This window comes from Pelophylax lessonae (assembly GCF_965119305.1).
Source record: "Pelophylax lessonae genome assembly, chromosome: 5".
Taxonomy (NCBI): domain Eukaryota; kingdom Metazoa; phylum Chordata; class Amphibia; order Anura; family Ranidae; genus Pelophylax; species Pelophylax lessonae.
In genome coordinates this window covers 15,475,058-15,489,210 of record NC_138772.1, presented here as the reverse complement: position 1 = coordinate 15,489,210, position 14,153 = coordinate 15,475,058, and the positions used below count along the sequence as shown (strand labels likewise).

General features: G+C 46.3%; 1 protein-coding gene across 1 annotated transcript in view; it reads right to left on the bottom strand.

Moving 5' to 3' along the window:
- Nucleotides 1-8,314, bottom strand: part of LOC309556896 (protein brambleberry-like) — a 51,969-nt gene extending 43,655 nt beyond the window's left edge. The window contains exons 1-4 of the mRNA XM_082259448.1: nucleotides 8,071-8,314; nucleotides 3,613-3,741; nucleotides 1,955-2,140; nucleotides 1,006-1,228 (exon numbers count right to left, since the gene is read on the bottom strand). Coding sequence (XP_082115574.1) covers nucleotides 1,006-1,228; nucleotides 1,955-2,140; nucleotides 3,613-3,741; nucleotides 8,071-8,313 — 781 coding nt within the window. The 5' untranslated portion in view covers nucleotide 8,314. The remainder of the gene's footprint in view (nucleotides 1-1,005; nucleotides 1,229-1,954; nucleotides 2,141-3,612; nucleotides 3,742-8,070) is intronic.
- Between the last annotated feature and the right edge of the window lie 5,839 nt (nucleotides 8,315-14,153).

Sequence of the window (14,153 nt, the reverse complement as noted above, 5' to 3'; positions counted from 1 at the left end):
CTGAAATCTTTCCCTTAGTTAGTAAACGCAATAACTTTTGAGCAAACCAATCAAAATACGCTTTTTGCAATTTTTTTTACCAAACATATGTAGCAGAAAACAAATTGGCCAAAAATGTTAAAAAAATTTAGATTTTTACATTTTGGGGGGGAATTTCATATAAAAAAATTTGAAAAATGTTATTTTTGCAAAATTTACGCTCTTTGTTTACAGCGCAAAAAACAGGTGATCAAATACCACCAAAAGAAAGCTGTTTGTGGGAAAAAAAGGACGTCAAATTTGTTTAGGTACAGCGTCGCACGACCGCGCAATTGTCCGTTAAAGTCACACAGTAAAAAAAAAAAAAAAACGCAAAAAACCCCCTGGTCAGGAAGGGGGTAAAATCTTCCGGGGCTTAAGTGGTTAAAAAAAAAAAAAATTAACATTTTTTTTGCTTCAATACATATCTCCCAGGGCAGCATCTGGGACCCTATATCCTTTTTATGCCCAATAAATTGCATGCAAAGTTTCAAAATGGGGAATTTTTTGAATTCGGGTCCCATGGACTACAATAGGGTTTGGTGTTCAGGTCCGTGGCAAAGGTCAATAGAACTTAAAGAATCTGAGCTGGATCATATTGAAGGGCTAAGATACGGGAAGATAATAGCCCATCTGGTCCCAAAGAATTCTTGGGGAAGTCTGCTGTGTAAAGGGATTTTTGGGGTATCCTGTACCCCTTAACCCTCTCTTTCCAAAACAAGCGAGCCAATAAATTTGAAAAGACTGACAGCACTGAGGTCTGATTTTCAATGATGGTGGGTCAGTATGTGCAGCTGCAGGGCAGGTCACCTTTGGGAAGGCGAAGACCCCATAAAATCCAGATGATCCTGAGGACGCAATTACTACATGTGGGTTTGGGGTTTTTACTGAGTGCAGATTTTATTTTTTATTTTCTACTGGCTGAATTAATGGACATGCAATTTTTGTACTTGGCTAGATTACTAGGTTACTGGGAGAAACATATACCCATTTTCTTGGTGATCCCTTCTATCATTTCTGCCACCAAGTGGTGCCCGCTGGCGATCAGAGCCTTCTCCTCCGTCAGCATCTCCAGGTTGCCGCTGATTGAGGTCTCCATCTTCTCTTGGTTGGTCTGCAACTGCTCCTGCTGGCTCAGGATATCACTCTGGCTGCTCAGAACCTTCTGTAGTGACTCCGAGGTCAATTCCTTCAACTCTTCCTGCCCGTCCTGCCAACACAGACCACAACATTATGCATTTATCAACTGGATATCAGATGCACAGGCTTTACCGGTGGAAGGATGAAGATTCAACACCTACATTCAACAGGCTTCTAGTTGGGTTGACGTCTACTGTCACATGAATCTGCATTGTGCAACCCCACTCATGGTCTATGTGCAGAATTCATACAGGTGCTGGAACCAGAAAATACAGACTTCATCTAAACCAGCCATTTGAGTTTTATATGGTTGCTGGCAAGTGGAATAAATTGTTGACGTCATATCTTTAGAAAACTCAGTAAAATGTCTCCACTAGCTTTAATAGACCTTTGCACAGCCATTACAAAGCCAAATGCTGGTGTCACTGCCCCCCCCCCCCCCCCCACATGGATCTCCATAATGTAGAATACATTATCAAGGAGTAATAGCTCCCTCGTGACCAGTGGGTGGGACCAGGACCCAAACTTCTGTTGGGACAGACCATTATTGGAGGCTCTAAGACAGTGATGGTGAACCTTGGCACCCCAGATGTTTTGGAACTACATTTCCCATGATGCTCAACTACACTGCAAAGTGCATGAGCATCATGGGAAATGTAGTTCCAAAGCATCTGGGGTGCCAAGGTTCCCCATCACTGCTCTAAGATAAGACAGACAGGTGATTAGAGATTTAGACAAAACTGACGGGAGACTCAAAGTGGTACCCTAAAAGACAAAGGACAAATTACGATGTTACCTTCAGTATTTTCATGGCCTCAAGCTGGCTCATAGCTGTGTGCACTAACGTGTTCACTGTGAGCTCTGTGCGCCGGCGGAAGTGCAACTGGCGGGTGGCATAACAGACCGAGCGTGCCCGATTACTGACAATATGGTAGGCATTCCAGGTATCGGGATCCATGGACGACGTGCACTCTGCAAGGGACTGACCAATGATAAAGCTGAATTAGGCAACACCAACAAGCAACTCAGAATACACAGGGAGATTTACTAAATCCACCAGTCTGGTGGATAATTTAACAATTCTACCTCTTAAAATAAGATGGCGGTCAACCTTCTTACGAAAATTAGGTCTTTGGAACCTTGACAGCTCTCAATAGCAGAAAAAAGTAAAACTGTCCCGGGGGGCTGCCTGTGCATTACCTAGTGACTATGCCCACATGTGGTCTCAACCCCTCCCACAATTAAAGTGCCTAGAAGCCCCAATACCCACTAAGACCACCAATAAGCCCCATAAACCATTACACCCAGGACAATGCCGGTCCAACTATTCCCCCCCCCCCTTCTTCTCATGGCCCACTTGGGCATATCTAACCACTAGGCATACCACCCAACAGGCAGATTTGGCTGGAAGTTTTAAGAAAACAGTTTCCGGTTTCCTGGCAGGGGTACTGACGCATTCTTGCACAGATTACATTTACACCATCGGGGATTATGGACCAACTCTCTGCTCTCCTCCTTTCCTCAGTGCTTCACTTACTTTTGCTTGGCTCTCCTATGCAGTCCCCTTAACCATCCCATCTTAGGTCATCCTCAGTTTTACACTCTGCTCCAGGGTTATGCCTCGTACACACACAACGATTATCGGCCGATTGATCGGCCGTCTTTTGTCCAGTGTTTGAAATGTGCACACAAATTCTCGGCCAACAAAAACCAACTTCAGAAGTGATGTCATGTGATGGTTTACTTTCCGTGTGTTTTTTCTTCTCTGAGCATGCCCAGTCTTGCTTATCAGATTTTTGTCTGCCGAAATCTGTACTGACTGACGGAAAATCGGCCGTTGTGGTGACGGCCAACAAAAATTTTATAGCTTGCACACCAGATTTTGTTCGGCCAAAAAGTCAGAGTCGGTTGTCGAAAGCATCGTACTAACAAGCCGAAAATCGGCCGATCGGACGTTGGCCGAAAATTAGTGGCCAACTATCGATGCGTGTGTACGAGGCTTAACTTTCTAGCCCAGCTCTTCTCCAGTCCATCACTTGGCATCCTCTCTTCCTCCTCCTATCCATCCTGTTGAATCATTAGTATCCGGTGTATTTCATTTACCCAAGCTGGGATCCCCAAGCTTTCTTGCCCCATTCATTACATGTGATCCCTCACCATCTCTGGCCCTCTTCCCTAACCACCTAAGCACACCTTTCCATCATCTCTTGCTCCCCACACATCAGTTCCTGCACCTTCGTCCAGAAGGGACAACACTTTTTGAAACTTTATAACCAATTCGCTTCCCCAATTAGCTCCTCTTCCAATGGCTCCAGTCAGGCTGGTCTTATTCTAGTAGTGCATTTTCCATAGATCGCTTAGAAGAGATGGACTGCTGCACCAACAAGTGGCAAAAGACAATTCCATACAAGAACCTGAACACATCCACATCCATGTAAGGCAGTTAACACTCACCATGTCCTCAGTACAGGGGTAAGTCTTACGTCCCTCTACCTCTGCCTGACAGTTGAAGAGCACCACACCGAGTTTCGCAATCTCTTCCTCCGACATCTCCGTACAGGATGCTCTCAGCTGACTGACAACCTGTCAATTCACATCTCTGTATTAATTTTTCTGCACCATCTACCAACACCAGCCCTGTAGACATATTTGATTTGACCATATAATACATGAAACTAGTCCTGTGAGCAGGGAAAGGGAGGTTTTCAATGTTGATCAATGGTGCAGTACATGGCATAATCTTGAGCAAGAACCAGCAACTCCCTGTGTGCAGGAATTGGGGTGACCTGAGAAGTGAAGGTGCATAAATTGGGGGGGGGGGGTATCTGACTTAATTTAACTACAGCACACTTTGATTGTCTAAGGCTTGTTACCACTTAACCACTTTACCACCGGATTTTGCTGTCTTACGTCCAGGCCACTTTTGGGATTCGGCGCTGTGCGAATTTAACTGACAATTGCGCGGTCGTGCGACGCCGTACCCAAACGAAATTTAAGTCCTTTTTTTCCCACAAACAGAGCTTTCTTTTGCTGGTATTTGATCACCTGTGCGATTTTTACTTTTTGCGCTATAAACAAAAAAAAGCGTAAATTTTGAAAAAAATAACAATATTTTTCAAATTTTTTTTTATATGAAATTCCCCCCCCCCCCCCCCCCCAAAAAAATGTAAATTTTTTAAAAATTTTTGGCCAATTTGTTTTCTGCTACATATGTTTGGTAAAAAAAAAAAAATCACAATAACCGTATTTTGATTGGTTTGCGCAAAAGTTATTGCGTTTACTGACTAAGGGAAAGATTTCTGTCATTTTTGGTGTTTTTTTTTTTTTTTAACGAGTAATGGCGGCGATCTGCGATTTTTTTTGCGGGACTGCGACATTGCGGCGGACAGATCGGACCTTTGACTGACATTTTTGACACTTTTGGGGTTACCAGTGACATTACTACAGTAATCAGTGCTATACATATGTAATGTTACTGTAAAAATGACACTGGCAGGGAAGGGGTTAATTTTATTGGAGAGGGAGGGGTTAATGTATGCCTGGTGCTTACTAACTTGTGGGGGGGGGGAGGTGACTGAGTGACACAGGGACAGATCGGATGTCCAGCTATGCTGAATCCTGCAATCTGACCCTGCCTGTCACTTAGGAGATCCGCCCGCTCTGTTTATACAAGCGGGTGGATCTCCACACTCGATCCCCAACGATCGGGGAAGAGCAGCGGTGATCACTGCCTCTCCTCCCCTGGCCCGACTCCCGCTGTGACTGAAAACAGCGGGAGCGAGCCTCCGGCGGCGTGCGAGCGCCGCCCACAGAGGGAGGAGTCCAGCGACGTAGGTCTACATCGCTGGACGGGAACGAGCCACTTTGCCGCAGTACAGTCCCAGTGACTGGTCGGCAAGTGGTTAAGGACCGGGAAGGTTTTACCCCCTTAATGACCAGGCCATTTCTTGCGATTCGGCACTGCGTTACTTTAACTGACAATTGCGCAGTCGTGCTACACTGTACCCAAATAAAATTGATGTTCTTCTCCCACAAATAGAGCTTTTTTTGGTGGCACTTGAACACCTTTTTTTTTTGGCGCAATATTAACCGCTTGCCGACCGCCGCACGACTATTTACTGCGGCGGTCAGCCCCGTACAGGCAAAGTTACGTAGGACTACGTCACTAGCCTGTGAGCCTCTAGGCGCGCTCCCGCCCCCGCTCGTTTCCTAACAAGTCCGCGCGTGTGACCGGCGGACCCGATGTCCGCCGGTCACTCGCGATCTCCCAGGAGAGGTAGAAAGGCAGGCGGCTAATGTAAACAAAGCCGCCTGCCATTCTCCCTGGTGTAACTGCAGAGATCATACGATCCTGCTATGTAGGATCGTATGTCTCTGTGATTACATCACAATCCACGCCCCTTTACAGTTTAGAAGCACGCCCCTAGGGACACACTTAACCCCTGCATCACCAATAAAGTTAACCCCTTCTCTGCCAGTGTCATTTTTACAGTAACAGTGCATATGTATAGCACTGATTACTGTAGTAATGTCACTGGTAACCCCAAAAGTGTCAAAAATGCCAGTCAGGGGTCCGATCTGTCCGCCGCAATGTCGCAGTCCCGCAAAAAAAAAAAAAAAAATTGCAGATCACCGTCATTACTCGTTAAAAAAATAAAACAACAAAAATGACAAAAATCTTTCCCTTAGTTAGTAAACGCAATAACTTTTGCACAAACCAATCAAAATACGCTTATTGCGATTTTTGTTACCAAACATATGTAGCAGAAAACAAATTGGCCAAAAATGTTAAAAAATTTTGATTTTCACATTTTTTTCTGGGGAATTTCATATAAAAAAAATGTGAAAAATATTGTTATTTTTTCAAAATTGTTGCTCTTTTTTTGTTTATAGCGCAAAAAGGAAAAACCGCAGAGGTGATCAAATACCACCAAAAGAAAGCTCTGTTTGTGGGGAAAAAAAGGACATCAATTTAATTTGGGTACAGCTCTCGCACGACTGCGCAATTGTCCGTTAAAGTCAAGCAGTGCCGAATCGCAAAATAGGGCCTGGTGAGGAAGGGGGTAAAATCTTCTGGGGCTTAAGTGGTTAGAAGAAAAAAAAAAAAGTGTGACAATTCTGAAAAAAATATACCAAATAAAAAAAAAAAAAAATTAAAAATCTAATTTTTTCATCAATTTATTCCAATATGTATTCTGCTACATATTAGTAAAAAAAAAAATCCCAATTTAATTAGTATTGGCGGCGATCTGCGATTTTTAGGATTTTTAGCGGGACTGCGACTTTGCGGCAGACAGACCGGACACCTGACATTTGACACTTTCGGGGAGTACCAGTGACATTACTACAGTAATCGGTGCTATAAATATGCATCGTTACTGTACTAATTACACTGGCAGGGAAGGGGTTAACACCAGGGACGATCAAAGGGTTAAGTGTGCTCCTAGGGAGTGCTTTCCGTGTGTGGGGGAGGGACTCAATAGATGAACACAGAGACCTGTGTTCATCTGTGACAGAACGGCGGTCTGCCTTATTTACATAGGCAGACAGGCGTTCTGTCTCCATGGGGAGCGATCGCGGGTGGCTGGCGGGCATCACGTCCGCTGTACCTCCTGGTTGGCTCCCCCCTCTGGCCAATGTGTGTGTGCGCGCCTCCAGGTACATCATTTGGCATAATAGAGCCGACCTGCCGCAGTAAAACTATGGGAGCTGGTTGACAAGTGGTTAATTGACACTTAATGTGAAAAAGTAGCCAGCCCATTGTCTAGACCAGGTCAAGTCGGGGGCACGGCCACAGAGGCAGCCTCGGAGGGGATCATCCACTAGTTGTGTTAAATTAGTGCTGGGGGGCTGGGAAGGGTGCGGCGGCGTTTTATTACTTATATACCTTAACTATAGCATATATTTTATATGCGGCCCAAGAAAATTTCCCTACACTCAATGTGGCCCAGAGAAGCCAAAAGGTTGGACACCCATGGTCTAGACCATGGGTGCCCAACTTGCTGCTCTCCAACTGGTACAGAACTAAAAGTCCCATAAGGCATTGCAAGGCCAGTCCCTTGAGGCATTGCAAGGTTAACAGTTGCAAGCATGGCTCCCAAAGGCAGAGACATGATGGGACTTGTAGTTTTGCAACAGCTGGATGGCTGCAGGTTGCACACCCATGGTCTAGATCAGTGATGGCGAACCTTGGCACCCCAGATGTTTTGGAAACTACATTTCCCATGACGCCCAACTACACTGAAAAGTGGAAGAGAATCATGGGAAATGCAGTTCCAAAACATCTGGGGTGCAAAGATTTGCCACCACTGGTCTAGACTGACCTTTCTCAACCAGGGTTCCTCCCACAGTTGCTAGGAGTTCCCTGAGCAGTTGCTGCCTCTTAGAGAAGTAACCACTGACACCATTGATCTTCTTCGCCATCTGTACTGGGGATGGGGGTGGAATTCTTCCCAATATCCACAATGTAAGGAGCATTTTCCAAGTGACCATACCACTAATGTACCTTGAGCTGTAGATATAGTAATTATTAGCAGGCGTGCCTTGAGACCATAAATTTAAAAGTTTACAAGGTTGAGAAAGGCTGGTCAAAAGCCTAAAATTTTTATTTTGGAAAGAGTAGAAAAGGGTTACATTCCATTGGGTTTATTTTCTGCCATGTTTGTTCCGTTAGCAAGATTTCCCTTCTCTTCCTGTTTTGGAGAAACAGGAAGTGAGAGGAAATCTCTCCAAAGTGAACAAATTCTTGGACCGTTGTCACCATAATGGTTAGAGGGGATTCTTTCAATAGAACTCAAAACGTTTCCTTCGATTTCACGCTTGTTGATAATGGTCACCAGGACAAAAGGTTGAATCTCCTCAATGGTGTCAAAGACCACGAACAAAAAAAAAAAAAAAAAAAAAAAAAGTCACCTTGTAGTGACAGCTGTCCAATGGGGACATCTCGAGCTGCTTTGCTTCGGCCAGAAACTTTTCATCGGTGGTGATCATCTCGAAGGGAGCGTTGGGCAGACTCCGAGGGTCTGGAGCCAGTTCCTTCGGTGTACCCGAGGATTGGCTGGAGGTCTTGCGGGTAAACCAGCCGAAAAATGCCTCGGAGTGTTCAGGAAGAGTGAGGAGGGCGAGAAGAAGCAGGAGATGAGCAGGGAGATGCATGGCTAGACCTAAAGGAGGAACAGAAGAAGTCCAATCATTCCATGTTCACATTGTGATTAGGGTTGCACTGTTACCACTTTTAGTAGGACCGTCTACAAGTACCGATACACTTTCTCCCCCTCCCTTTTCTCTCTCCCCCCTCCCCACTTTTCTCTCTCCCCCCTCCCCCCTTTTCTCTCTCCCCCCTTTTCTCTCTCCCCCCTCCCCCCTTTTCTCTCCCCCCTTTTCTCTCTCCCCCCTCCCCCCTTTTATTCTTTTTAAGTACCCGCCGATACCGATTACCGATACCCGGTACTTTTTTGAATTTCATGTACAATACAGACTAATATCTCCGTGTACTGATAAGGAGGCACCAATATGCAGCGCTGATGGGCACTGATGGGGCGGCACTGATGAGGAAGCACTAATATGCAGCACTGAACTGATGGGCATTGATAAGTGGCACTGATGGGCAATGATAGGTGGCACTAAAGGGCACTGATGAGGGGGAACCAATATGCAGGACAGATGGACACTGATAGGTGGCACTAATATGCAGCACTGAAGGGCACTGATGGGGCGGCACTGATGAGGAAGCACTAATATGCAGCACTGAACTGATGGGCATTGATAAGTGGCACTGATGGGCAATGATAGGTGGTGGCACTAAAGGGCACTGATGAGGGGGAACCAATATGCAGGACAGATGGACACTGATAGGTGGCACTAATATGCTGCACTGAAGGGCACTGATGGGGCGGCACTGATGAGGAAGCACTAATATGCAGCACTGAACTGATGGGCATTGATAAGTGGCACTGATGGGCAGGCACTGATTGGCAATTGGCATAATTAATGACTAATGGGCACAGATTGGCCTCACTGCAACTTATAATCTCAAATAATAGTTTGTTGTTTTATGCGGTTTGTTTTCCCAAGACAAATGCCGGGTGTAACAAGATGTCCACTGCCACCTTCTGACTGCAGGCTTACAGCGGCCGAGAGCCGGGGGTACCAAGATGGGCGTCGCAGTGTTCTGACGGAATGTCTCTTCCGTTACCGAATCTGATAGACGCAGAGCCTGATGGAACACCTGGCATTTGTCTTGGGAACATAGCTGCTGCGCCCTTGCCAGCGTGTTGATGACTCCCCCTGTCTTCCAGGAGGGACGCCTCTTCGTTCCTAAAGGTATCGGATTAAGCATCGGACCATTTGCACAAGTACTTGTGCAAATGCTCGGTATCTGTGCAACCCTAAATGTGATAATAATCCTGATCACACACGCTCACCATGCCCTTTACCGGGTTATCAAACCAGAACTGTCCGTCCATGTCCAAATATTAAAAGAACCCGTAAGTTCTGTTTTAACCCGTTTGCTGCCAGAGGTTTTTTTTGCAAAAACTTGAAAATGATTTATGCCTGAAGATTTGTTAAAACCTCAGAAAACTGCTATTTTCTGAAAGCAGAGATCCGAGAGAATATTGGTTTAAAAATTTGAGTCACATATTTGAGCAATAGTTTCTCAAGTGCAACATTTCAGTGAATACAGAAAAATACAGTGGAGGTAATTTTAAGGCACAAACATTACCCAATTTTTGTTGGTAAAATATAAAAGGATGACACCAAGATTACACCAAGTAAATCAATAGAAAATATGTCAAGATTTAAATGTATGTACGCCATATTTTCCATAGGTGAAGCATTAAAAGCTCCTATAGGTCATTTGTTTAGAGAAGTGCTCCTCAATCAGGTGCTGCGGCAAAAAAAGCAACTGTCTCAAACCCTTTATATTCTGATCTGAGTGCAATCTTAACTCCTGCATACAGAGGATGGAGAGCGCACAGCCTGCACCCCCTTCCAGCTCTCTTCCCTGCTATCAGTACTAAAGATGGCAACCCAGAAAGCTGTGCGGGCCACCCACCCACATCCACCAACCGATGACCTCATCAGCTGCTAAGGATCAACTGGGTGGACAGCACAGCTTTCTGGGTTGCAGACTAAGATACCAGCAGCGAGGGGGAGAGCGAGAGAAGGAAAGAGTTGGAAGGATGTGTAGAAGATGTGTAAGAACATGATTCAAGGTAAGAGGATGGGGAGGGGGCTGGGAAATATGGGTGCAACATGAAACATAGTAGGAAAGATGGACATGGCCTTTAAAACTGCACGTGACTTGGCAATGAACAGGGAGCAGAAACTCAGGTGACCTCTGAGCACAGGTCATCAGATATCAGTATTGGGGCACAGGTCATCAGATATCAGTATTGGGGTACGGGCACAGGTCTTCAGATATCAGTATTGGGGTATGGGCACAGGTCATCAGATATCAGTATTGGGGTACGGGCACAGGTCATCAGATATCAGTATTGGGGTACGGGCACAGGCCATCAGATATCAGTATTGGGGTACGGGCACAGGTCATCAGATATCAGTATTGGGGTACGGGCACAGGTCATCAGATATCAGTATTGGGGTACGGGCACAGGTCATCAGATATCAGTATTGGGGTACGGGCACAGGTCATCAGATATCAGTATTGGGGTACGGGCACAGGTCATCAGATATCAGTATTGGGGTACGGGCACAGGTCATCAGATATCAGTATTGGGGTACGGGCACAGGTCATCAGATATCAGTATTGGGGTATGGGCACAGGTCATCAGATACCAGTATTGGGGCACAGGTCATCAGATACCAGTATTGGGGTAGAGGTCATCAGATACCAATATTGGGGTACAGGTCATCAGATACCAGTATTGGGGTACAGGTCAGATACCAGTATTGGGGTACAGGTCATCAGATACCAGTATTGGGGTATGGGCACAGGTCATCAGATACCAATATTGGGGTACAGGTCATCAGATACCAGTATTGGGGTACAGGTCAGATACCAGTATTGGGGTACAGGTCATCAGATACCAGTATTGGGGTATGGGCACAGGTCATCAGATACCAGTATTGGGGTACGGGCACAGGTCATCAGATACCAGTATTGGGGTACAGGTCATCAGATACCAGTATTGGGGTACGGGCACAGGTCATCAGATACCAGTATTGGGGTACGGGCACAGGTCATCAGATACCAGTATTGGGGTACGGGCACAGGTCATCAGATACCAGTATTGGGGTACGGGCACAGGTCATCAGATATCAGTATTGGGGTACGGGCACAGGTCATCAGATATCAGTATTGGGGTACGGGCACAGGTCATCAGATATCAGTATTGGGGTACGGGCACAGGTCATCAGATATCAGTATTGGGGTACGGGCACAGGTCATCAGATATCAGTATTGGGGTACGGGCACAGGTCATCAGATATCAGTATTGGGGTACAGCACAGGTCATCAGATATCAGTATTGGGGTATGGGCACAGGTCATCAGATACCAGTATTGGGGTATGGGCACAGGTCATCAGATACCAGTATTGGGGTACAGGTCATCAGATACCAGTATTGGGGTATGGGCACAGGTCATCAGATACCAGTATTGGGGTAGAGGTCATCACATACCAGTATTGGGGTACAGGTCATCAGATACCAGTATTGGGGTACAGGTCATCAGATACCAGTATTGGAGTATGGGCACAGGTCATCAGATACCAGTATTGGGGTACGGGCACAGGTCATCAGATACCAGTATTGGGGTACAGGTCATCAGATACCAGTATTGGGGTACAGGCACAGGTCATCAGATACCAGTATTGGGGTACGGGCACAGGTCATCAGATACCAGTATTGGGGTACGGGCACAGGTCATCAGATACCAGTATTGGGGTACGGGCACAGGTCATCAGATACCAGTATTGGGGTACGGGCACAGGTCATCAGATATCAGTATTGAGGTACGGGCACAGGTCTTCAGATACCAGTATTGGGGTACGGGCACAGGTCATCAGATATCAGTATTGGGGTAGAGGTCATCAGATACCAGTATTGGGGTACAGGTCATCAGATATCAGTATTGGGGTATGGGCACAGGTCATCAGATACCAGTATTGGGGTACAGGTCATCAGATACCAGTATTGGGGTATGGGCACAGGTCATCAGATACCAGTATTGGGGTACAGGTCATCAGATACCAGTATTGGGGTACAGGTCATCAGATACCAGTATTGGGGTATGGGCACAGGTCATCAGATATCAGTATTGGGGTACGGGCACAGGTCATCAGATATCAGTATTGGGGTACAGGCACAAGTCATCAGATATTAGTATTGGGGTATGGGCACAGGTCATCAGATACCAGTATTGGGGTACGGGCACAGGTCATCAGATATCAGTATTGGGGTAGAGGTCATCAGATACCAGTATTGGGGTACAGGTCATCAGATACCAGTATTGGTGTACGGGCACAGGTCATCAGATACCAGTATTGGTGTACGGGCACAGGTCATCAGATACCAGTATTGGTGTACGGGCACAGGTCATCAGATACCAGTATTGGGGTATGGGCACAGGTCATCAGATACCAGTATTGGGGTATGGGCACAGGTCATCAGATATCAGTATTGGGGTACGGGCACAAGTCATCAGATATTAGTATTGGGGTATGGGCACAGGTCATCAGATACCAGTATTGGGGTACGGGCACAGGTCATCAGATATCAGTATTGGGGTAGAGGTCATCAGATACCAGTATTGGGGTATGGGCACAGGTCATCAGATACCAGTATTGGGGTACAGGTCATCAGATACCAGTATTGGGGTATGGGCACAGGTCATCAGATACCAGTATTGGGGTACAGGTCATCAGATACCAGTATTGGGGTACAGGTCATCAGATACCAGTATTGGGGTACAGGTCATCAGATACCAGTATTGGGGTATGGGCCATCAGATACCAGTATTGGGGTATGGGCCATCAGATACCAGTATTGGGGTACGGGCACAGGTCATCAGATACCAGTATTGGGGTACGGGCACAGGTCATCAGATACCAGTATTGGGGTATGGGCACGGGTCATCAGATACCAGTATTGGGGTACAGGTCATCAGATACCAGTATTGGGGTACGGGCACGAGTCATCAGATACCAGTATTGGGGCACAGGTCATCAGATACCAGTATTGGGGTACGGGCACAGGTCATCAGATACCAGTATTGGGGCACAGGTCATCAGATATCAGTATTGGGGTACGGGTACAGGTCATCAGATATCAGTATTGGGGTACGGGCACAGGTCATCAGATATCAGTATTGGGGTATGGTCACAGGTGAGATATCAGTATTGGGGTACGGGCACAGGTCATCAGATACCAGTATTGGTGTACGGGCACAGGTCATCAGATACCAGTATTGGTGTACGGGCACAGGTCATCAGATACCAGTATTGGGGTATGGGCACAGGTGAGATATCAGTATTGGGGTATGGGCACAGGTCATCAGATATCAGTATTGGGGTACGGGCACAGGTCATCAGATATCAGTATTGGGGTACAGGCACAGGTCATCAGATACCAGTATTGGGGTACAGGCACAGGTCATCAGATACCAGTATTGGTGTACGGGCACAGGTCATCAGATACCAGTATTGGGGTACAGGTCATCAGATACCAGTATTGGGGTACAGGCACAGGTCATCAGATACCAGTATTGGGGTACGGGCACAGGTCATCAGATACCAGTATTGGGGCACAGGTCATCAGATACCAGTATTGGTGTACGGGCACAGGTCATCAGATACCAGTATTGGGGTACGGGCACAGGTCATCAGATACCAGTATTGGGGTACAGGTCATCAGATATCAGTATTGGGGTACAGGCACAGGTCATCAGATACCAGTATTGGGGTATGGGCACAGGTCATCAGATATCAGTATTGGGGTACGGGCACAGGTCATCAGATATCAGTATTGGGGTAT